Raw genomic sequence first — 23,465 nt, 5'->3', positions numbered from 1 at the left:
CTCAGCCCCTCGGTGCCAATCCCTGCAAGGGCCAGGGGAAGGGACCGTGGGCTGGGACCCATGCATCCTGGGTGGGCTGGTAGGGAATGAGGCCCCTCGTGGGCAGGCCACGAAGTGACAGAGCCGGCCTCTGCCCCCCTCTCTGCAGGTTTGATAAAGGGGCGCCGGCCTCCTCGGCCTCGCCCTGGTCCCCTGCCATCTTATCTGCCCCGGGGAAGACAAGGACCCAGTTAGAACGTTTTAGTCGGGCCTCCTGGCATATTTACACATTATCTCTGCCATTAGGCCGGCAGTTATCTGATAATCGGGCCCATTAAGGCCACAGCCGGCCCAATCGGGGCTCCAGGAAGTGGGGCCGCCACAGCAGCACTCGCTCAGGGACCAGGCCAGGCCACGTGAGGCCTCCATGGGCCCAAGCAGCCTGGTGGCACCTGAGGCATAAGGTGGCCTGGCCTTCCTGGGCAGAGTGTGTGCGGCCTCAGGACAGGCTGCCCTCAGAGGCTGTAGCCACCACCATCCGCTTGTCCAATGCGGATACTGAGGCTCAGGGGGGGGACAGGTAACATGCAGGTGTGAGTCTCCCAGGGCAGCCCTGACACATTTGCACAACCTTGGTGCTGTAACATATCAGAAATCTATTCTCTCACAATTCTGGAGCCAGACGTCCCACGTCCAGGTGTCAGCATGGCTGTGCTCCCTCTAGAGGCTCCCCCAGGGGTGGGTCCTTCCTGCCTCCTCCAGCTCCTGGGCACCTCAGGCACAGCTTCCTCCTGGCTGCCTCACTCCATCTCTGCCTCGGTCTTCTTCCTCTGATTTCTTCTGTGTGTCCTTCTTGTAAGGACATTTGTCATTGGATTTAGGGCCCACTGGATGATCAAGCATGGTCTCCTCTTGAGATCCTAACTTGATTACATCTACAAAGACCCTTTTTCCAAATGAGGGCACAGTCACAGGTTCTGGGTGGATATATTCTTGGGGGCCACGATTCAGCGCACTCTACAAAGTCATAAAGATTATGCACGAGGCTGGGCTGAACCCCGAAGCCTGACTGCAGACCCTGTTTGACCCCAAGGTCCCGCCACATGACAATGACCGTAGCAGGGGCTCACAGTTGAGGCCTGTCTGTGTGTATAAACAGAACAGAATCCTGCAGGTGGCCCTGCAGCAGATGCCACTCTAGCCGTGCCATGAGAGTTATAGCCAAGGCCACGCAAGCTGGCATAGCCCGGAGAACATGGCCCCCGCCCATGGCACAGGTAGCCACAGCCCCCGGGTACCTTCCACCCTCAGCTAGGTGACAGACTGTGAGAGAGGCCGCGACTAGCCAAAGGCCTCAGCAAGAGTCGAGGCACAGACCTTGAGGAGAGCGAGCAGAGGTTCTGAGAGGGATGTGGGAGCAGCAGTGTTCAGTTGTCCCCGCCGATCCGCGTGCAGGGAGTAAACGGAGCTGACCTCAGCGTCACCGAGGTCAGATTCGGGCTTTGCTGAGGGGCTTGGAGAGAGTGCTTGGCTCTGTGCTCGGTTCCTCCACCAGGCCCCAGTGCTAAGCACGCTAGGTGGATTAACTCCTTCCATCCTCGTACCACCCTGAGGAGGTCGGAAGTATTGGGGATCCCATCTGATAGATGTGGAAAGCAAGGCCCAGCATTTCCACAGCTGCCCTCACAGGCCTGCTCTGCAGATTCGGGGACTTGGCTGACAGGAGGGGCTGGGAGGACTGTGGAGGGGACGGGGTGGGTCTCGTCAGCATCATTGTCCTCTGCTCTGGGCCCACCCAACACAGGCAGCAGGGGTGACCTGTCTTCATGCTTGCATCTTAGGCACAGGCAACTTTGCCAGTGCCACCCTTGACTGCATGAGGGTCATAGGTGTCCCTGATACGGCAGCTGTGGTGTCAGGGTCATGAATGTTCCTGACACAGCAGCCATGGTTCCCGAGCTGCACCTGCCTCCTCAGATCCAGCTGCAGGCACCCCTCATTATCCTATCTCTGCAGCCCATTGTCTCTAGAAACGGTTTTGGCACAGGGGCTGCCCTGGCCCACAAAGCCAGGCACCAGCCACCATCCCTGTAACTCAGGCCCAAGCCCACAGAGCGGCCCTCCCTTCTCTGCCCTGCAGCCCCCCAACCGCTCCTGGAGGACTGGGGCTGCAGCAGTGAGCTGGACCTGGGCAGGCAGCAGGGCTCGGCAGTCACCACGGCACGCGCACCTCTCACCTCTGATGTTTCTCCCCACAGACGAGCTGGAGCAGGTCCTGCAGGACGGGCAGAAGTGCGTGCGGGCTCGACACAGTCTCACTGAGGGCCTTTCCTGGGGCCCATTCAGAGGGAGCATCCAGAGCAGAGCTTCATCCCCCAGGCAGGCCGAACTGGTAAGAAGCCCCAACCATGGCTAGCCCACCCACCAGCCACAGGGGAGTGGCCAGGGCAGCATCCTGTCTAGGGCACAGGCCCCTTTGACCCCCCTGAGCCAGGCCTGGGTTAGACTCTAGCCCAGGAGCTCCCACTACTCCATGGGAGATGTGGGTGTTGGGACCAGGAGGGTAGGAAGGGGTTAACTGCCTGGGAGCACAAGGAGGGCTTCCTGGAGGAGGTGATGTGGGAACCTCTGGGACTTTAAGTGGTACAGGGAGGACTTCCTAGAGGAAGTGATGTGGGGCCTTTGGGACCTTGGTGTGACACAAGAAAGGCTTCCTGAAGGAGGGGTTTTATTTTGTTTTGTTTTTTTCCCCTTCTTCCACCTCCCCCCCTCACTCCGGTTCAAGCCATTGTTTCTCAGTCTAGTTGTGTAGGACGCAGCTCCCTGGCTCATGCTGGTATATGAGCCTTGCGCTCCCCGCTCCCAGCTGAGGTGGTCGGTCGCCAGTTGTCAGTCAGCCACTCAGAGCGGCTCACGGCTAGGAGGGTTTTTTTTAAGTGGGCCCTTAACGGATGAGTAGAAGTTGGTAAGGCAGAGGAGAAAGGCATTCAAGGAGAGGAAGCAACAAGGAGCCAAGTCGTAGGGCTGGACCTGGCATGTGGCTAGCTCATCAGTTATGGGAAATGAGTAAGCATGGGGCAGCAGAATGGGCAGCCTATGGTATGGGAACCTGGAGGGGCCTGTGTATGATGAATGTTCAGGAAACACTTCCTGGTCCTGACGGCCCTTGCCTTGGAGGCCAGGCAGCACCCCAGGTTGGTCCACTCAGGCCCAGGCTCAGGTGTTCCAAGTGTGCAGGCACATCCATGGCCTGGGCCCTCTTGATTCCTGATGTACCATGCAGGTGTGGCTGATTCAGGGTATCTACTGGCTGGTGAGTGCCCCCAGTGCTGGGTCTCCTGGTCCCAAGGCCCCAGGTATGGCCCTCCAATCAGCCTCCGTGTAGTTAGCAGGCAATGGTGGGTTGTGTGGGTGGGTCTCTCCCCCAACACCTGCACCTGGAGGCCAAATGTTGCCCTGATAATTCTAACTAGCTCCAACCTGACGGTTAGAGACCCTGTTTCTCAGTTGCAGAAACCAGGGCCCCAGGAACTCTGCCTAGAGTAGTGTCCAAGGGCTGATGGGTATCACAAGCAGAATCCCCACCTGCAGACCCTTGGACCAGTGCTTATAGCCCCCTCCCACTCCCATGGTCAATAAAACCTGGGCTGTGGGTCACATTGCGTCAGAAACTCTGGGCTTGGACCTAGGTCTCAGGAGATTAGAGAAGTCTCCCAGGGACCAAATGTGCAACCCAGCGGAGGCCCCCTGGACCACCCGCACTGCCTGTCATAGTGGAGCAGCCAGGATCAGAGTTAGGTGCTTGCCCAGACTGCTCAGCAAGTCCGTGGGAGGCTGGTCCAGGACCAAGGGTGCCCACCTTCATGGCTAGGCTGCCCCCATGGCACAGGGTCTGGATCCTGGGGTCTTCTACCTTGTGGCTATTTTGCTGTGTGTCCCCAGGCAGGCCCCTAACCTCTCTGAGCTTCTATTTCCTCAGTCTTTGGGATTTTGGGGGGAAACAGGGAAGCCCTGAAGGATCTTTGAGACTTCAGCCTGCAGACCCTCCAGCCTCCCCATAGCAGAGGAGCTGCACCTTGTCTGTGGGGAAGCTGGCAGCATACCTGTTTACCAGGACAGCTGGGCAGGTTAAAGGAGAGATGATCCATGTGAAGTGCCTACCACAGGGCAGAGCTTGGCAGGCATTAGAGCCAGCAGACTTGCAGCAGGGATGACCATCTTGTCCTGTGGCCCAAGCAGGGAGGAAACAGTGGAAGCTCCAGGGTGGATTTTGGCTCCGTGAAAGGAACCTGAATTTGGCTCCCCTATGGGATGGAGGCTCTGGTGTTTAGAATAGTCTCTGGAGGCAGTGAGCTTCCTGTCACTGGAGGCATTCAAGCAGCAATTGACTCTTCAGAGGGTAGGCTGTTGGGGGGCACTTAATAGTTGGAAGGAGGAGTGGGAGGGCTGCGAGCTCTTTGGCTCTCATCTCTAAACTCAGTGTCAAGAAAACCCATGAGCAGGGATGGGACAAAGGCAGGGTGGCTAAGGACTGCGTGTCTCGGCAAGTCCTGAGTGGGGCCTACACCTCTCGCATCTGTTCCCTCCTGGAGATAATCAGCCCCTTCCAAGATGGACAGGTGTGTGTTCCAGACTCGCTCCCCACACTGTGCTGTGCACGCATCCTTCCAGCACCTCATTTCCTCCTCCCTCCCACCCTGTGAGGGGGAGACCTCTGTCCCTAGTCTGCAGATGAAGTAACTGAGGCTGCAAGAGGTTAAGTGACTTTCCAAAGTCATCCGATCAAATAGCAGAAGGAGAATTGGAACCCATTTCAGCCCAAGCCCAGAGACCCCTGCAGGCTCTGTGAGGACAGCCTAGGGGTCGGAGACAGCCCAGTCAGCCCACGCGCACCCTCTCCTCCCGCCTGCAGCCTCCTCTCTGGGAGTTTTGTCCTCCTTGGGCCTGGGGCACAGGTCACCCTGAGGAGACTTGGCACGAGGCTGGAAACCCTCTCCAGGCAGAGAGATAATGTCCAAGGGGAGCGAGGGAGCCAGCGCCAGAGAAGCCAGTGGCCTTTGAGGTTCTAGTGGAGGAGCCTGGAGAGGAAGGAGCCTCGCTCTTCCCCGCAGCTTTATCTCCTGCAGAATTAAATCCTTGATTAACCCTTATCTCCCCGGCAGGCGCTATCTCTGCCTTGGCGCCGAGTGTCCAGACGCACCATACAAGATGATTGATTTCTTAAAGATATGCGTGCCTTTCTGATAGTTCATTTATTGTCTAAATATTTTTACTAACATTTCAGCGGGCCCTTTATCGAGCTCAGCTGATGGGTCCCAGTTCTCTCCCCCCACACACCTCCTGCCCCATATCGTCCTATTGGCTGCCAGGAGGTTTGTCTTCTCCCTTTGGAGAGGGAGGAGGAGGAGAGGCGCTGATGGGTAATGGCCACCCTTTCCTGCTGGTCTCCTTGTTGGGGGGACACTTGCAGGTTGGAGCGGGGGTGGGGCAGGGTAGCTGGATGTTGCGAGTGGGAGCCCCAGGAAGGACCCGGGGGGCACAGAGCCTGGCGGGGGTTTGAGAGTTGGTTCTGGCACCAACCTGCTGTGTGACCTCTGGGAGATCCATGCCTGACCCACTAGCGGCTTCCACTGTTGGAAATCAGGGCTTGGAGACCCAGCCAGTTCTAAAATTTGCAGTCAGATACAAAAGAAATGTTCAGGATGGATGGATGGATGGATGGATGGATGAGTGGGTGGTGGATGGGTGAATAAATGGATGGTGGGTGGATGAATGAACGAATGGACAAATGAATGAATCAATGAATGAATGAACCAACTCTCACCCCCAGCTTGGCCCATCTGTCTGCCCATTTGTCCCCCCAGGGCTCACCCACTTTCGCCACAAGGCCAGATGTCTTTAGCCATAAGACATCAGTGAGACCTAGGAGGGGCCCCATGGCTACCATGCAGGGCAGCAGGTTCAGTGGGGAAAGACCCTGCCTGAAAGGTTAAAATGGGACCCCCTGGGCCCTGACATGTGGAGTGGCCCCAGGTGAGGTTTTGCCCAAGGAGAGGTATAGAGGGTCTTTTGGGTAGGCTTCCTTGGTCCTTCACCTGGAGAGGGAGCTGGAGCTGGGGCTGGGGCCCTTGGAGGCACCCCAGGCTCTGAGTCGCCCTCCATGTTGGGAGACCCGAAGGCTGGTGTCAGCTGTCACTGTCATAGCAGAGACAAACCTCACAGCAGGGGCTGGTGGGGGCTGAAGCAGGATGCCCAAATGTACTCCTAGTTCTCTCTCTCTCTCTCTCATTCTCTCTCATTCTCATTTACATCTGTTTGTAATAGGTTATAAATTCACAAGGGACATGGGAATACACAGGGAAGACCCCGCACACACACCCATCACTAGACTGCTTTCCCTGTGACTTTGGGACATCCAGCCCAGGTGTGGGGTGCTGCAAGCCCTTTCTTTACCCAGGTAGGGATCCACTGCAAGCTGCCCTGGGTCCTGCTTTGCTCACCTGCTGAAATGTTTCCAAGCATTCCACATCAGGGCAGCCTCCTCACTGTGCCAGGTGCAAGGGGGCGTCCCACTGTTGGCTGCAGCTGTCCAGCCTCAGTGCTCCTACTTGCAAAGTGGGAGTCAGTGACACATGACATGTTGTGGACACACCCTGACAGCAGGCAGTTGCTACCCACGAAGGTCTGGGCACAACAACTGGAACTGGCTTGCCAGCCATTCCTGCCCATGCCCCTGTCCCAGCACTGCCTCCTTACTTACCAGCCCATGAGCCTCTCCATGCTCCGTGCTCCCAGGAGCGTCTTCCAAACACCCCAGCCCATTGTCCTCTGTCCTATGAACCTTGCAGCCCCATGGAACCCCACAGGAATGCCCTGAGGCTGTGCTCCCTTCCCACATTACTGGGGTGTAGCCTGTTTCAGAGCTGGGGTGCCAACAGATGATGAGGACCACAACGGTTCTTCCCCAACAGACCCTGAGGTCGAGCTTTACACTGACACTGCTGACCTACCTCAGCCATGAGGCAGCTGTTCCAACTACTCTATTGTACAGATGGGGAAACTGAGGCTCAGAGAGGGCCCCAGCCTGTAAGAGTGTCCTGTGGCTGCTGTAACAAAGCACCACAATATGGGTGTCTTAAGCAGAATTGTATTTTCTCCCAGTTCTCAGGCCAAATGTCATCAGGGCTGGTTCCTTCTGGGGTCTCTGAATTCATTCTAGGCCTCTCTCCAGCTTCTGGTGACTGCTGGGGATCCTTGGGGTTCCTTGGCTTGGAGATGTGTCCGTCCTACCTCTGCCTCCTCTTCTCCCTGTCTCTTCTCTCCTCCTCAAGGACACTTGTCATTGACTTTAGGACCCACCTGGGTAATCATTCATCTGGATTATCCTTAATTTAATCATAGCTGCATAGACCGTTTTTCCAAACGACCATGTTCAGGCTCCAGGTGGACGTATCTGAGGGCCTCATGCATCCCACTGCGCAGAGCTGGCAAGCAGCAGAGGTAGGGTGTGGCCAGGTTGGCCCGTGCCCCTTCATGGGGTGGCCCCTGAGGGGATGGTCAGGTCTGGGCTCTGCTGGAGCACCAGGGGAGGGAAGAGGGCGGCATGGGGTGGGTGCCCTCCCAGGGACAAGCCCAGACAGGAGACCTGCTGCTGGCCTTTCTGGGTCCCTGGCACACTTCCTCTCCACACCTACCTGCTATTGTGGGAGCTGGGAAAGTGCCATGGGGTGTGGAAGGCGCTGTGGGCATGAAGGGGCTCTGGCTTCGGTCAACCCAGGCTGGCGTCCTAGGGTCTCAGGAGAAGGACTCAGCTGGTCTGAGGGACTTACTACCCCTCCCCACACACTGGAAAGACCCATCTGAGGGCTGGGAAAAGCCTCTCCTCCTCAGCCCTGGCCACCCCTCCCTTGGAGTCAGGGCACCTAATGGCTGGCTCCCTCCCTAAGGCTAGGGCCACCCTGAGGAAAACAGCTAGGGGCCACATGGCCCTTCCCAGTGCCATGCCATGCCCTCCCCCTTCTGTTCCTTCCGCTGTTGTCCCCTCCTCTGCTCTCCCTCCCTTTTGATGTCCCCTCCCCTCTGATGTCTACACAGCTTCCCTCCTCACCTCTCCAGGCCTCACCCCACTGCCCTGTCTACAGCAGTCCACACCCTGCCCCCACCTCTGCCAGGCCTCAGCCCTTCTCAGCCTGTCCCTGTTTCTCTAGCACTTTCCCCTCCAGCCTCAATGGCTTATTTCTTGCTGGCCTCTCCATTCCAGCCTCCACACCGAGACATCAGGGACTGCGTGTTCTGTTGACAGTGTCCCCGCATCTGGCACAAAGCAGGCCCTCGGGGACTGTTTGCTGGGTGAATGAATGAATGAATAAAAAGGCTGCAGTGATGCAGTAGAGCTCATGCAGACTTGGATTTTAGTCCTGTGTACACACAGCCACATCCCATGGCTTTGAGCGCCATTTACCTCTATAGGCCTCAGTCTCCTCACCTGTGAAATGGGTTCTTCACAAGAGGGGCTCAAGGACTGAAAGGCTGTTGCCTCTGTCAAGGTTAGTGGGGATGTGGGTGAGGCTTCTCAGGTGCATGGGAGGGGCCAGTCAGAGCCCACCCTGGCCTGCCCTAGCCCTGCCCTCCCACGAACCTGCCCATGGTTCACAGGGAAGGCCCAGTACCCCACTGACCTTCTGCAGGGCTGTCTGCTCCCTATGCTGGAACCCTCCTACCCCAGAACAGGGCCCCCACCTCCCCTTGACTCTGCTTCATGAGAAGCACCGCGAGGTTTGGGAACAGCCTCAGATAAAGTTGTCACAGCGGATGCGGCAGAGATAGGGTTTCTGATGGTTATCGGTGGGCACAGAATCCAGACACTGACCTCTTTGTTGGGGAAACAAGGAGGGTTCTCAGATGCACCCAGAGAATTTAAAGTGGCCGCCCGTTATCCCGGGGCTGGGTGGGGCCGGCCTGGAGCCAGGAGAGAGGGACAGGGCAACCCCCGAGGGGCTGCAGGCAGGGCCCGTGGGACTTCTCACTGACTGTGGACACGGCCTGCCCAGGGCAAACTGAACTCAGACTGGACACTGAGCCTGGGACCACTCGTGGAGGGAAGGCGCTGGCGGCACACACGGCTCTGCTAGTTTTGGCAAAAGGGCAGGGGTGGAGTTATGAATAGCCCCCCACCAGGTATGTACCCCGCTGCCCACAGGCAGGGCAAGCCAGGAAGGGGTCTGCCTTGGCTCCTGCCTTCACCACCAGAGAAAAGAGCTTCTGTTCCCGTGCTGCTCAGCATTGGGAAGAAAATAGTAAGGAAAAAAGAAAACAAATAATGGGGCAGCCCCATGTTTCGTCACTCCCTCCAAAGGAGAAGCAGAGACAAATCTGCCCCTCACCCAATGTCCTCGGTCCCCAGGGCTGGGCGTGCTCCTGGGGGCAGGGAGGTGGCCTTCGGGCTGCAGCCCAGCAGACATTGGAGGTCCAGCTGCCTGGTACAGGATAAGGGACTTCCTCAGGGGGTAGGGGCAGGCTGGGTGGGGCTATGCTCTGCTCCCCATCAGCCACGGGCTGGTGGCCCTTGCACACCTACGGGCCCAGGGCAGGCATGCTGCCATTTAGATGATTGCATCCGGCCTTCCCGGCTTTAGAGATTGCATCTCTAGCCTTCCCCACTTGAGTGGGGGGCCAGCTCCCCAAGTGTTAAGGGCTGAGGGAATGTGAGGGTGAAGGTCAGTCATAAAGACCTGGATTTTCTGGCCCATTTCTTCCTGAGAGTCAGGTATGGGGTGCAGGATGGAAGCCCCTTCCAGGCCCCTGCATCCCTTCCTTCCTCACCTGCCCTCACAGATGGGGGCAGTCACCCAGCCTGGCCAGCACAGCCACCAGGCTTGGGTGCTCAGTACCCGTTGGGACACAGAGATGGACTGCTCCAGGCAAAAGGCACAGAGCTGGCTAGAGACATGGCACTACTGCCTTCCTTCTGCTTAGAACATACATGGAAAATTAGGGGTTCTGCAGCGTCAGCAAAGCTGGGCGCAGGGGTTTTTATCATGCTGCGAACACGCGCTCCTGAGAGTGATAAGCATTAAACCGACCGGGAGGCTGTCAGTCTCAGTTTGAGGGTTTAGAAATATTGGGACGAATAATTAGATTTCATATCGTTACCGCAGCACCCATCGGAGGATCAGGCAGATTAATTTTTTTCACCCTCCTCCACTCATTAATATTCATTAGAGACTCGGGGAGGCCCCGGCCGGCCTCTGCCTTGCTGCTAGCTGCTGGCCCTGCTCGTTCACCCACCACTGTGCCAGCCCTGCCCGGCCTACTTTTTCCCAGGCTTGTCCCTGACTGTGACCTCCACAGACCTCCCAGCTGGCGGAGACCCCAGCTGGCACCCAGCTCCCATGCCCTGTTCTGCAGTGTCAGAAGAACCAGTGGCCATTAAAAGCTGGGCAATGCCTGCCACCAGCCTGCCCCGAAGCAGGATCCTTGGTGGAGACCCCACCCCAGGTTGACATTTGGTGATTGCTGGCCTGGCATTCCAGTGGATGCCAGCCTCCTGGGCCCAAAGGCACAGCCCCTGCCTGGTGTGTCCTACTGGCCAAAGAGATTGTGAAAGTAAGGGTGGTGGGGGCTCATTTGTCATGTGCTGGTCACACATCAGGTGGGTACTGTTCCAGAGGAGGGCTTCACACAGATTGCTTCTTCTCAATGCCCTGAGGGACACTGAGTCACAGAGCCATGGATGTGGCAGGTTGCAGGACCAGGATGGGTCCCAGAGTAAGCATGCAGGCTTGGGCCAAAGCTCCGAACAGGCGCGGCTTCAGCCATATCCAGAAAGATGCCGAGGCCCAAGGAGGACTTCATGGCGTAGCACGGCGGGGCTCTCCCTGACCCACGGGACAGCTGCTCCACGCCTGAGTCAGGGTGCCCCGGCCTGGCTGGGAGCTATTTCTGGGAGGGTCCAGCACACTGGCCTGATCTTGCTGGGCCCCCAAGTCTACCACGGGATGGGGACAAGATGCAGAGGTGGTCAGAGGGGCCATCACGAGGTGATAGCTTGCTCAAGGGCACAGTGGGAGCAAGCCAGGCCTGGACTGGACCTGATGCCCAGCTCTGGAGCCCCTGTGGTCCCCACAGGCAAAGCCCAAGGAAGTGCTGTGGGCTCTGACCTGGCAGGTGGTTCCCAGAACCCATCAGAGGATGTCCCACATGCCATCGCCTGCCCTGGCCACCCTACCATGGCAGCATCTCCGTCAACTGCCACATGCACCCCTAAGATGCACAAAACCACCCATCTAGGTGGTAGCATTTCCAAGTGACAGCAAGTGACACTGCTGTCTGGATGTACACAGTTTCTAAGTAAAAGGCATTTATTTGCATAAAACAAAAATACTCAAATGTTGACATACGATATACCTTTCCATACGGGACTCAGTGGCTGAGGTTGGGGACTTCCGGGCAGAGGAGCCCAGAACCAGGGTCCAGTGGTGGGGCTGAGGCCCGGGGGGTGGCAGCAGTCACCCCAATCTCCTCAGGCGAAGAGGGCCAGGGTTCTGCCCTGCCCATCAGCCCGCCATGGATTTGCACCATGTCCCCCAGACATCTCACCAGGGCCAGGCCACAGAGTGGGGCTGCAGGTGCCCCTCCCCTCATCTCCTGGCACCAGGCTGAGTTGGGACAGAGGACGTGTGTTTCCTGTGCTCCTCAGGGCAGCGGAAATCAGGCCACCCCCCTCCAAGGCCCAGCAGGCAGCAGCCCTGAGGGCCTAACCCAAAGCGCTCTTGCTCTTTCCTTCCGGGCGCGCTGCAAAGGCCAGCTGGCAGACCCAGCTGGGGAGAGCATGGCTGGGCCAGGTGCTGGCTCAAGCTGTCCCTCCCCTCCCTCCACATGCCTCAGTTTCCTCACTTGTGAAATAGGAAAAGGACACTGCCTGCTATCCAGGCTGGCAGCAGGGCCAGGTGCGTCACAGGCTGGTCTCTGGGAGCCACAGAGATGGGGCCAGGTGTTGAGCCAGCCTCAGCGTAGGGACATGCTGAGATGCTGGGCCCAGGCAGGTGTTTTTTGAGTGTCTGCCATGTCCTGGCCCTGGGGATGGTCAGGACAAAGGTGGGCCTGCCGCATGCCCTGCAGCAGGAAGGGTGCCCCTTTCGGAGAGGACATGAAAGCCCCTCTCTGGGGAGATGCTGTCTACTTGGGACCAATCTTTGCCTCGGCCCACAGAACTCATTTTAGAGGCCGCTGGGGGCCCATGTGGGAGGAGCCTATGCCTGTACAGCTCCATGCACCCCGTGGTACATGCCATAGCATTCAGCGGCCTGCCAGGATGGGAAAAGTAGTAAGGAGAGAATATAGGTCTGCCACTGACTGTGTGACCTTGGATAAGTTGCTTGACCTCTCTGAGCAATTGGTTTCCAAGAGAACCCAGCGCCTGACCCCTGAAAGGTATCACCAGCACAGCACTTGATGAATAGCAGGCCCCAACCTGGCCCAACCCTCAGGCAGTTTCTTGGGCTTACCCCCACATTCCCCATGGGGAACCCCTGGCTGAGCTCTTCCCGTTCTATGTCCTTGCTAATCCCCCTTTTTGTCCCCCAGAGCCCAGCCCTGACCCTGCTGCTGGAGGATGAGGCCTGCTGGCTGAGGACGCTGCCCAGGGCCCTGACAGAGGCCGAGGCCAATGCAGAGATCCACAGGAAGGGTTGGTATCTGGCGCTTCCCTCTCGGCCTTCCGGAAGGTGGAGGTCCTTTGGCTCTCTCCGCGCCGGCCTTAAAGGGAAACTAGCCTGCTCTGAGCCAGGCTGAGGGGGGGCTGGCCACCACACCCCCAGCACCCCAATTAATCTGGGGCCAGAGAGATGTCTGCCCTGGGGGTGGAGGAGTCAGGTCTCAAGAAGCCAGCAGCACTCTCAGGGCCTCTGGGAGACCACCAGGGCAGTGAAGGAACCCCAGCCAGGAAGGCCAGCAGGCCTAGCCACGGTGCCGACTGGACCAGGGCCTGTGCAGTCAGGCCACTCCAGGAACGTTCAGGAAGGCCATGTCCACACCTCGCTGTGGGGCCTAAGTCCCCTCCCCTTCTGGGGCCTCCATTTCTTTGTGAGGTTGAAGAAAGAGCTTGGTCAAACAGTTCATGGCCCAGCTTCTGCCCTGGCCTCCTTCCTGTGTCCCCCCTGCCTCCCTGTACCTTCCGGAAGGAGGGACCCAGGAGGGAGGGCCTGGGCAAGAGGAGGGAGAGCAGGATACGGGTCCTCGCCCCTCACTTTCTCAGTTCAGCGTTCAGGCCACACAGACGCAGGGGCTTCCTTCTCCATCACTACAGCCCTCCTGTCCTGGGTGGTCTTATTCCTGAGGAAAGTGTGGCACGGCCTTCCCAGGGTGAAAGTGAGGGTGTCAGGGCAATGGGGACCCCCATTACAGTCGAGAAGGTTTGGGTCCTAGAGAACGATGAGGGGACAGACGCATGACAACTTCTAAGCAAGGGCCGTTCGCCACATGTTCATCCACCGACCACGGGAAACTCATCTCGTTCCCCTGTGGAGGGGGAGGCTCCACTTTGCTCGAATGTTCTGGGATGTCACCCTGACCACTGCCTCCTGAGCACGTAGCACATTCAGAACACCCCAGTAAAGGCAAAGCTCCATCCTGAGAGTGGCTGTCATTTCCCGACAGAGCGAAAGGCCTCTGAGGGCAGGCGGTGGCCCTGGGACCAGCTCCTCAGGACAGCCCCTACCTGCCTGAGGGCTGCCAGGCCATAGCAAGGGTGCAGAATGGGTGCTGGGCTCAGCATCTGAGGACCTATGCTTTCCATTCTACGCTGCCATCGACCTGTACACATGGGCTACCTCTTCACCCAGTATACCTGTTTCCCCCTCCTCAGTGGGGAGAGGACCCTGGCCCCTCCTACCCACCAAGGGGCACTCTAGGGACCCAGAGAGCAGCTGGAAGGCACTAGAGGGCCTGGTGTTGGCAGCGAGTGGTCAGCCGTGGGTTTGTACAACCAGCCAGGACATAGACCATTTGGCACTGCCTGGACCTCCCCTCCTGCTAGCCTGGTCAGCAGGGCTCTGGCCACTTGTGTCTGCCTAGGCAGGACAAGGGTCCTTGTGGCAAACAAGGTGGCCTGGTGCTGGACGCTGGAGGTGGATGGTTGGGCACTTCGCTGGGTCCTGTTGGCAAAGGCTGCCCCCTGCAGGCCGCCTTGGGAACAGTGCACCAGCAGAGTTGAGTGGAGCTGGGAGGCCCACCCAGGGCCTGGCCCAACAGCTACTATGAGTAGATCCTCCCAGGTGCTCTGCCACCTGTCCCACATGCCACCCCCTCCTGGAAAATGGGACTGCTGTGCTGGCCACCCCCGGAGCCCTTCCACTTCATGGGCTCAGGGCAGAGGCCCAAGCCACCAGCAGGCCTGGGGGACCAGCCAGTTGCCCCACAGAGGAAGGACGGCTTGTTGTGGAAACCAGCCAGCCACAGCTGTGACCCAGGCATGGCCACTCCCTGACCAAGGCCGTGGCTCCATCCCCCACCCCGGGGCTTCAAAATCCTGGTCTCTAAGATGAGGGATTCAGGAAGATAAGATGGGGGACTCTTTGCAGGGCAGGGGGGTAGGCCCAGAGCTGCTGGATCTCCCATCACAGGTGCCCTTACCCCCACAGATGAAGCCCTCTGGTGCAGGCTCACCAAGCCAGTGCCAGCCGGCGGACTGTTGAGCGTGCTCCTTGTGGCTGAGCCTCACAGCACCGCCTGCCACCCTGTGAAGAAGGAGCCCCCAGAGCCTGAGAGCCTGGCCCCCTCACACACCGACATCCAGCTCCTGCCCCAGCAGGCCGGCATGGCGTCCATCCTGGCCACAGCTGTCATCAACAGTAAGTACACCCTTATGCCACCCAGCTATGTGGCAGAGACAGCACTGTCCCTGAGCACAGAGCTACAGGTGGTGCCCAGGAGCTCAAGATCTGCAAAGATCTGTGACCCCTGGAATCTGAGCAGAGGAGGAAGTGTGCTGCAATGGACAGGCGTGAGGCAATTGAAAGGGGTCCCAGGAGGAGGGCGGGGGCGGGGGTGGCTCCAGGCTGCAGCCAGTGCATGAGAGAAATGGTTGGCTCATGGATTGTAATGGGGCAGCCCCCAGCAGGCTGCACGAAAGCAGAGCAGCAGCGTGAGCCTAGACGAGCGCAAAGGCAGCAGGGTCCCCGGGCCCAGGTCTCACACTGGGAAAGGCCCAGCAAGCAAGCACACACCTGAGCCCATGCCTCCCACTTTGGAGCAGAGCTAGGTTTCTGTTTCTCAGCTTCTAGGCTTCTGCTGACAAGCACATCCAGGGATGTGGAGGGCCTCCAGCCCCTCCCACTAGATGCTGGTACCACCCCCACCTCAGGTGTGACTGCCCAGGTCCTCCCTGGGGGCAAAGGTACATGCTGAGAACCCCTGAACTGGGAAGCTGTGTGTCCCTCACTTCTCCCAGTACACACTAAGCCTCAGTGAGTCATTGTGAGAATTAAATAGGATTCACGCATTCCATAAATGCTTATTTAACATTTAACATCCACAATGAACAAAGCGGTGCAAGCACTGGGGTCTCAGGTGGGGCGCTGGCCTCTCCTGAGGGTGCTACCACTCCAGAGAAGTGGCCTTACTTGGAGGTAGCAGCAGCAGCTGCAGGCAGGAGTACACCTCCTGAAGGAAAGCAGTGATGTGATGAGTCAGTGGTAGGGCCCCTTTAATTGGGGTGCTTGGGGAAAGCCGCTCAGGTGAGAGAAGTCAGCCAGAGACCTGTACACCAGGAAAGAGCAGTTGAGTGGTGGCCCACCGGGCGCAGGCCCAGGAGCTGCTCGCTGGGGTTGGAGCCTGGCAGTGCAGCAAGCATGAAGGGGGCAAATCTCTGAGGGTCGTTCCACACAAGGACAGGACTTCTTCTCAGAGCCGAGGCGGCTTTAAGCAGAAAAGGGCAGGATCCAATTTGGTTGTAAAATCACCCTAGCTGCTTGGTGGCAACTGTGTAGTTGCAAAATTGGGAGAAAAGTGACCTTTTTGAGTAAGTCAAAGGTGATGACAGCTTGAAGCAGGTGGAGGCAGCTGAGGCAGAGCCAGATGGGACCTGCCAGCTACAGTCGGGCCTGGTAAGGGGCTTTGGTGTGGCTGTCTGCGTGGATGGCGCTCAGCAGTCATTGGCAGGGGAGCTGGAGCGCCCCTCTGAACATCCTGACCCCAGACAGCTGGGGGAATGCGTGCTGTGGCTCAGGGCTCCAGCACAGCCCCACAGCCCCCTGGGGAGCTCTGGGGCAGGATGCGACCCCCAGGGAGAGCACGACCTGTGGACACTAGAGTTGGAGAGTGTCTGCTAAGGGCAGTGGTATCCGATGTGTCCTGGGTGTGGTGAGACCAAGGCTGAGAAGTGACTGCTGGCCTAGCAAGCCTGGAGGTCCCTGTGGCCCCAATTTAAAGCACCGGAGCAGAGTGAGCAGGGAATGAGGAAGCGTTCGGAGGGGACCGAGGAAGAACCTGTCAGAGGGCACACAGCCTGCGTTGCTGGAACTCAGGCCATCCTCGTATGTTTGTATGCTGGTGGACATGACATGGGAATAGAGAAACTGTTGACACCGGTGTGGAAAAGGGACAGGCTACAGGTGTGGGCTGCCTCCAAAGCCCACGTAGAGGGGCTAGGCCAGAATAGGGCAAGGCTACTGCTCCAGAAGAATGTGGGTCCTGCAGGCAAACTGAGAGGGTGGCACTGAGCAAAAGGGTGTTGTCTGGATGTCAGGGCTTCAGGGGAGAAGGGAGGGTGGAAGGGTATCCCAGAAGCTAGGACGGCCACCTCACCAGGGCAGAGGTACAGCCACAGGGTGCCCGGAGAACCTGACTCACAAAATGGCCTCTAGTGCCCAAGGAGGCACGAGAGGCATCAGTTGAGTCCTTGCCATGGAGGCTGCCTTCCCAGCTCTTCCACGTGGGCTGCTCCAGTGGGGGATCGCAGGGACCCTCAGGTGGTAGGAGGGCTTGCAATCTCAAGCTAGCCCAGGCTCAGCCCCTCTGGGCCCCCAGTTCCTTCTCTCTGGCCTCCGGCTTTGGTGTCAGTTCCTAATCCCCAAGCAGCAGTGTCTCAGGAGCATTTGATTTGAGAAGCCATCTCGTTTAAACCTCCAAACCCCAGCCCAGCCCTTTGCACGGACCTCTCCCACTGGTGGTCCAGAAGGACCTTAAGAACTCGAGTACCAATGTCTATTAGACCTGGCCAGTTTAATTCTTGAGACTCCACCACTCTGGACCTGTTTTCTCACCTGTGAGATGGGGGTAATGGTAATACCAGCCTCAAGGTGTTTGTGCAGGTTACCTGGGCTTTACCGATCCAGGACTTGACTCATGATAAGCTCTGGGTTGCTGTCCAGGGCTTGAATGGGCTTCCGACACTTTGGTCGCTGTCTTGACACTGCAGCCAGCAGCAGTCCCCAGCACTGACCTTGCAGATATAAGAACAAACCCACCAGGGGCCTCCCCATCCCAGCTCAAGGCCTCAGCAGATAGAGAACAGAGCTGCCTTGAGGCCCCCAAATGAAAGGCAACTTGAAAAGCAGAGAAAAACGATACAATGGGAAGGAAATAGAGCCAGAAAAGTCACCAGAAAAACTACAAGTATAGGGAGTATGAGGGGTGGCCACCTCACCCAGACAGATAGGTACTTAAATTCCTTAAAAGTAGGAAAAGTGGGAAACCTGGCAGCCTCCGGCGTGGAGGAGCACTTCTGCAATAACTGTGAATCCAGGACAAACATTGGACAAGATGGGCTGAGAAACACATCCTAACTGCAGGAATAGAAACCAAGATCGGACATTGGTCTGTAAATTCCACAGCCTAAAAGCCAGATAAGGAACCCCAGGGCCCCTTGTTCCACCTCAAGGTCAAGGTGCAGAACAAGCCCTCCCCAGGCAGTGTTCAGCCAAGAGGCAGCTAGCCACAGAGCAGGGGAAGAGACTAACAGAACATTCCTTTAAATTCTGCTATAAAGATACACTGAAGACCAGAGAACTAGTGAAGCACCCATCAGAGAAATCCTCACCTGCTGGCAAAATCACCCCTGCGATCCAAACTCCTATAAACTGGAAAATGAGAGGCAGCCCATTTTGAGTAAATTTGGTGGATTCAGCAACGTGATCATTTAGCCAGTAACTGATGTGGAACCATCCAGGTGTAAGGGGGGTGAAGGGGAGACAGCAAGGGCTCTTCCCCGCAGCTCCTGGCCTCAGCCCCTGCCTGCCCCCACCCCAGAAGCCACCCAGAGCCATGCTCAACTCTCGTCCTCATGCTCCAATGCTTGGGGATTCATGCGTATGGTTCCTGTGCACCTGACCACTCACACTCCTATTCCAGTGCACGTGCCTAACCCTGTTCCGTCCTCCACAAGCACGTGGGCCCACACCAGCCCTCATGACCCCCTCGCCAGTACACATGCACCTGTCCATGCTCACCCACCTTCTTCACCTGTACATGGTCACCCTGCCAAGTCACTGACACAACCACATCCCGGACTCGTCTCACTCACTGGGTGTCCACTAACATGTCCATGCTTCTCCCATGAGCACCCTCTGAGACCCCGGCATCTCCTTATGGGGCTCTGTTGGGAGGCAGCATAGAGGCCATCCTGGGGGACATGAAGAGACCCCATCCATGTAGTCCCACAGCATCCTGGAGATCTGTAGAGAGGGCACCCCAAGTTGTAAATGGAAATGAGAAGGGGCAGCAGTGATGGAGGGGGTACAGCAGGTCACAAACCTCACTGCTCAGAGCAGGAGGATGCTGGGGGCAGCCAGGGCAGAGCCCCCCCCTTGCAGAGTCCACTGCCTTGTCCCGGGTTGCAGGCGGAGCCCCTCTGCTGCCAGGATGTCGCCTCAGGCTTCACCCACCTCTCACCCCCACAGAAGATGTTTTCCCCTGTAAGGACTGCGGGATTTGGTACCGCAGCGAGCGGAATCTGCAAGCCCACCTCCTGTACTACTGCGCCAGCCGCCAGAGCGCCAGCTCCCCCACCACAGCCGCCATCGATGAGAAGCCCAAGGAGCCGTACCCCAACGAGCGCATCTGTCCCTTCCCCCAGTGCCGCAAAAGCTGTCCCAGCGCCAGCTCCCTGGAGATCCACATGCGTAGCCACAGCGGTGAGGCCCCAAGCCCCTCAGGCCCCCCACCTGCTCAATGATATCCTGTGCGTGCCCAAGCCACAGCTGTATCTGTGTGGTATTCCCACCCCACCACACAGCCTCCCACAGCTCCCAGGGCATGAAGCCCACCTGTGGCTGTCTGGATAGTCAGCTCAGGGCTGGGCCTGGGCCAAGGTCCTGGGAGGCTTGAAGAGCCCTCCACACATGGCCCTTGTCAAGGCCCCTCACTGGGCCCTGTGTTCCAGGCGAGCGCCCCTTCGTGTGTCTCATCTGCCTGTCAGCCTTCACCACCAAGGCCAACTGCGAGCGGCATCTCAAGGTGCACACAGACACGCTGAGCGGTAGGCCTGCTGGGAAGGGGACAGGGGGTGGGTCGGGGGAGTATGTGGGGCCCACCCACCCCAGGGCCCTGACCCTACAGCCCATCTGCAGGTGTCTGCCACAGTTGTGGCTTCATCTCCACCACAAGGGACATCCTCTACAGCCACCTAGTGACCAACCACATGGTCTGCCAGCCGGGCTCCAAGGCTGAGATCTACTCACCAGGGCCTGGGCACCCCGTGGCCAAGCACCCCCCAGGTGAGTCCTCCCCCCGCTCCCCCCAGGAGTTGGGAGGGGACTGATTCATGAGATAGCTGGGGAGTCAATTCGGCCTTGGCCCTCCATTTCTGCCCAGCCCAGCTCTCCCTTCCTGCCCTGCCCCCTCCTCAGGTCTGGCCCAGGTAGGTCCTGCTCCAGCCCTGAAGTGTGGCCCCTGGGGTCTCCCTGCAGACAGTCTGGCCGGCTTCCAGCAGCACACAGCCCTACACGGCCCCCTGGCCTCCGCCGACCTGGGGCTGGCACCCACCTCATCTCCAGGACTGGACAGGAAAGCCCTGGCTGAGGCCACCAACGGAGAAACCAGAGCGGCCCCACAGAATGGGGGCAGCGGAGAGCCCCCGGCTGCGCCCAGAAGCATCAAGGTGGAGGCGGCCGAGGAACCCGAGGTGGAGTCAGGGCCCCCACCAACCCCTTCGTCACGGACGCCCTCACCTCCCAGCCCCGCACCCGCGCGTATCAAGGCCGAGCTGCCCAGCCCAACGCCGGGCTCGAGCCCAGGACCCGGCGCACTCTTCCTGCCACAGTTCCCCGCAGCGCCCCCGGCCTCGGAGATCCTGGCCAAGATGTCCGAGCTGGTACACAGCCGGCTGCAGGCAGGGGTGGGAGCGGGCGCAGGGGCGTCGGCCGGCCTACTCGCGGGGGCCCCCAAGGGCGCCACGTGCTTCGAGTGCGACATCACCTTCAACAACGTCAGCAACTTCTATGTGCACAAGCGCCTCTACTGCTCAGGCCGCCGTGCGCCCGATGACGCGCCTCCCGCCCGCAGGCCCAAGGCGCCACCCGCCCCGGCGCGCGCGCCCCCTGCCCCGCCGCCAACCGAGTCCGACGCGCCAAGCTCGTCACCGGGCCCCGGGGCGCGTGAGGACCAGGCGGGGGACGCGGCCACGTCCGAGGCCGAGGCGGGCAGCCGAGGCAGTGAGGGCAGCCCGAGCCCCGGCAGCGGTGCGGATGAAGATGACGACCCCCGCCGGACGCTGTGCGAAGCCTGCAACATCCGCTTCAGCCGCCACGAGACCTACATGGTGCACAAGCGCTACTACTGCGCCTCCCGCCACGACCCGCCGCCACGCCGGCCGGCGCCCGCTGCGCCTCCAGGGACCCCTGGGACCCCAGCACCCTCCGCACCGCCCGTGCGCACGCGCAGGCGCCGCAAGCTCTACGAGCTGCAGGCGGCCAGCCCTGCCCCCGCGGCGCCAGGCTCCGCCTTGCCGGCGCCGGGCCACGCCCCCGAGCCGCCTGGTCTTGCCCCGCCTGCTCCAGGCCACGCCCCCGAGCCGCCTGCGTCGCCGTCGCCGCGGCCCGGAAGCGGAAGCGAGCCGGACCCCTCTGATGGTCCTATTGACCTGAGCAAGAAGCCGCGACGCCAGGCTCCCGCCACTCCCTTGAACAGCCCCACGCCCGCTCTGCCGTCCCTAGCCGACTACCACGAATGCACGGCCTGCCGCGTGAGCTTCCACAGCCTCGAGGCCTACCTGGCACACAAGAAGTTCTCGTGCCCCGCCGCACCACGCCGCCCGTGCGCCCCCGAGGACCCCGCTGTCGTGTGCCCCTACTGCCCCCTGAACGGCCTGGTTCGCGGAGACCTCGTCGAGCACTTGCGCCTGGCTCACGGCCTGCTGCTGGGCAAGCCCCTGGCTGGCCCTGGCCCCGGCTCGGAGGCCCGGACTCCCTCTCCTTCTGCCCCCCGTGAGGGCCTAAATGGCCAGGAGCCGCCCGCGGGCCCTCCTGACAGCAGCCCCCGGCCGGGCCCGCCCGCGGCCCCGCCAACACCCCCTTCCCACTCGGACAAGGGCGTCCAGACCCCCAGCAAAGGGACGCCGGCCCCCTTGCCCAACGGCAACCACAGGTACTGCCGCCTCTGCAACATCAAGTTCAGCAGCCTGTCCACCTTCATCGCCCACAAGAAGTATTACTGTTCCTCGCACGCTGCCGAACACGTGAAGTGACCAGCAGCCACACTGCAGAAGGGAGACCGCTTCACACGCCCTGCTGCTCTCCAGGAGCCAGGGCCCACAGGCCTGCTACTAGCAAAGACAGGATCACCCTCTAGGCCCCTGGCTGTTGGGGACTCTGGCTCCTGAAAACCGTACCAAGCACAGGCCTCAGCAGAGGGGCTGCAGGGGGCAGCGCCCACCTGGACCCTTGGCACTTAATAAAGAAGTTCAGTTTGATGAGCAGAGTGGTGGAAGAGCCTAGTTCTCTGAGCCCTGCGGGGTGGGGGTGCACACGGCCAGCATCTTGGGTCATCTGTGTACCAAGCACTTAGAGGTCTACCACCACCACCTCCACCATACACACAGGCCACTGCGGTCTGAAGTGACCGGATCCCCGGCCAGAGCCGTGCAGTTAGTGGTGCTAAGAGCTGGATGGAGCCCCAGGTCAGTCTGACACTACCACTCACACTGGGAACTGCTGTACCCACTTGGGGCACGGGAAACAGGCACTGCCCTTCTAGGCCCACTGCTGCCTCCTCCAGGATCCAACCAGAAGCTCTGGTTTGGCTATCAAATACCAAAGAGAAGGGCTTAATCCTACCCAACTGACAGTCTTTTCACCTCCCTCTGTCAGGCCTGGGGTCTGGATGTCACCCATCCGGTCACCAGCCACCAAAGTTCCAGGGATGGGAGTGTCTTGGGTAGGGTGAAGCTCTGTGGTTGCCAAAGCTGGTAGGGGAGAAGGGAGCAGTCGGCAAGCACCAAGGACGAAGGTGGACACGGGAGAAAGCCCACAGTGGCCCCTGGGATGGTGGGGGTGGGGATATCCTGAACTGGGGGCACCATGGAACCTGTGGTGGCTGCAGTGGGCATGAGGGACGGGCACCCCACCCCCAGTATGCTCTACTGGCGCTGTGGGGCTATACATGCTACGGCTGGACTGGACAATGCTGGGCCAATCCCAAGCCAGCGGAGTCCAGCCATGGTCCTGCCACTTCGCAGCTGGGCATCTATGGGCACTCTCCAGCATGGTGTCCTTGCTAGAAAATGCACCATTTGTTCTTTTCCAACTTTGCTTGAAGTAGCAAACACCCAGCAGACTACAGTGGATAAAGGTGAACTCTGACCTTTGACCTTTCTCTAAATGAGAGTTCAAGGCTGTCAGAGCCCCTCCACCCTTCCCTCAAAGCTCTCACTGCCCACATTCTGGGTGGGCACGTGGAATTCTGTGCCCCTAAATCTCCCTCTAGCCCAGCCATGGCTCTTCTGAGACCCAAACCTGTCTACGCACTGCCCTGATATCGCCCCGATGTCCCTCAAGGGTCCTGCATGTCCAGGACTGCATATACCCCCTCATCCCTGTGTCTGCTTCCCACCCCTGCCCAGACGTCACCATCCTCCCTGATAGAACACCACCCTCACCTACTCAGAGCTCACTGTCAAAGTAACTTGATTTCGCCAAACTTGCCTCTCCCGTCCACCATCCGGCCGCTAGGTCTGTGATTTCACCTGGGTTCTCTCTCAATTACTGCTTCCAAACTTACCAGTGAGTCTGCTTGGCCCTACCTCTCAGGCATGGCTGCCGCTCCCAGATCAGGGTGCTTGGGAGGTCAGATGGCATCCTGCTCTGCCCTGGCCTTCAGGGCCTCCCTCCACACAGAGGTGGCCTCCAGGCCCTGGACAGCCACCATACTCTGGTCCTATTCATGCTGCTCAGGTCAGTACCTCATCATGGTCTGCTTCTCCGGAAGGGCTGCCCTTCTTGTCACACAGCTTAGGGACCATCCCTGATCCTCCATATTCTCACCCTATTTATTTT

At 59.2% G+C, this 23,465-nt stretch overlaps 1 protein-coding gene across 2 annotated transcripts in view; it reads left to right on the top strand.

Annotated features, from left to right (window-relative positions):
- The window catches only part of ZFPM1 (zinc finger protein, FOG family member 1), a 75,410-nt gene extending 53,523 nt beyond the window's left edge, over nt 1-21,887 (top strand). The window contains exons 4-10 of one of the 2 annotated variants that reach the window (XM_074314461.1): nt 2,238-2,371; nt 12,565-12,667; nt 14,619-14,828; nt 18,876-19,109; nt 19,358-19,453; nt 19,545-19,691; nt 19,824-21,887. In XM_074314461.1, the coding sequence (XP_074170562.1) occupies nt 2,238-2,371; nt 12,565-12,667; nt 14,619-14,828; nt 18,876-19,109; nt 19,358-19,453; nt 19,545-19,691; nt 19,824-21,658 (2,759 nt within the window). In that variant the 3' untranslated portion in view covers nt 21,659-21,887. The remainder of the gene's footprint in view (nt 1-2,237; nt 2,372-12,564; nt 12,668-14,618; nt 14,829-18,875; nt 19,110-19,357; nt 19,454-19,544; nt 19,692-19,823) is intronic. The other variant, XM_074314462.1, reaches the window with a different exon arrangement.
- Nucleotides 21,888-23,465: the final 1,578 nt, after the last annotated feature.

Source organism: Rhinolophus sinicus, linkage group LG11 (assembly GCF_036562045.2).
Source record: "Rhinolophus sinicus isolate RSC01 linkage group LG11, ASM3656204v1, whole genome shotgun sequence".
Classification (NCBI taxonomy): Eukaryota; Metazoa; Chordata; class Mammalia; order Chiroptera; family Rhinolophidae; genus Rhinolophus; species Rhinolophus sinicus.
This window is presented reverse-complemented; position numbering and strand designations above follow the sequence as displayed.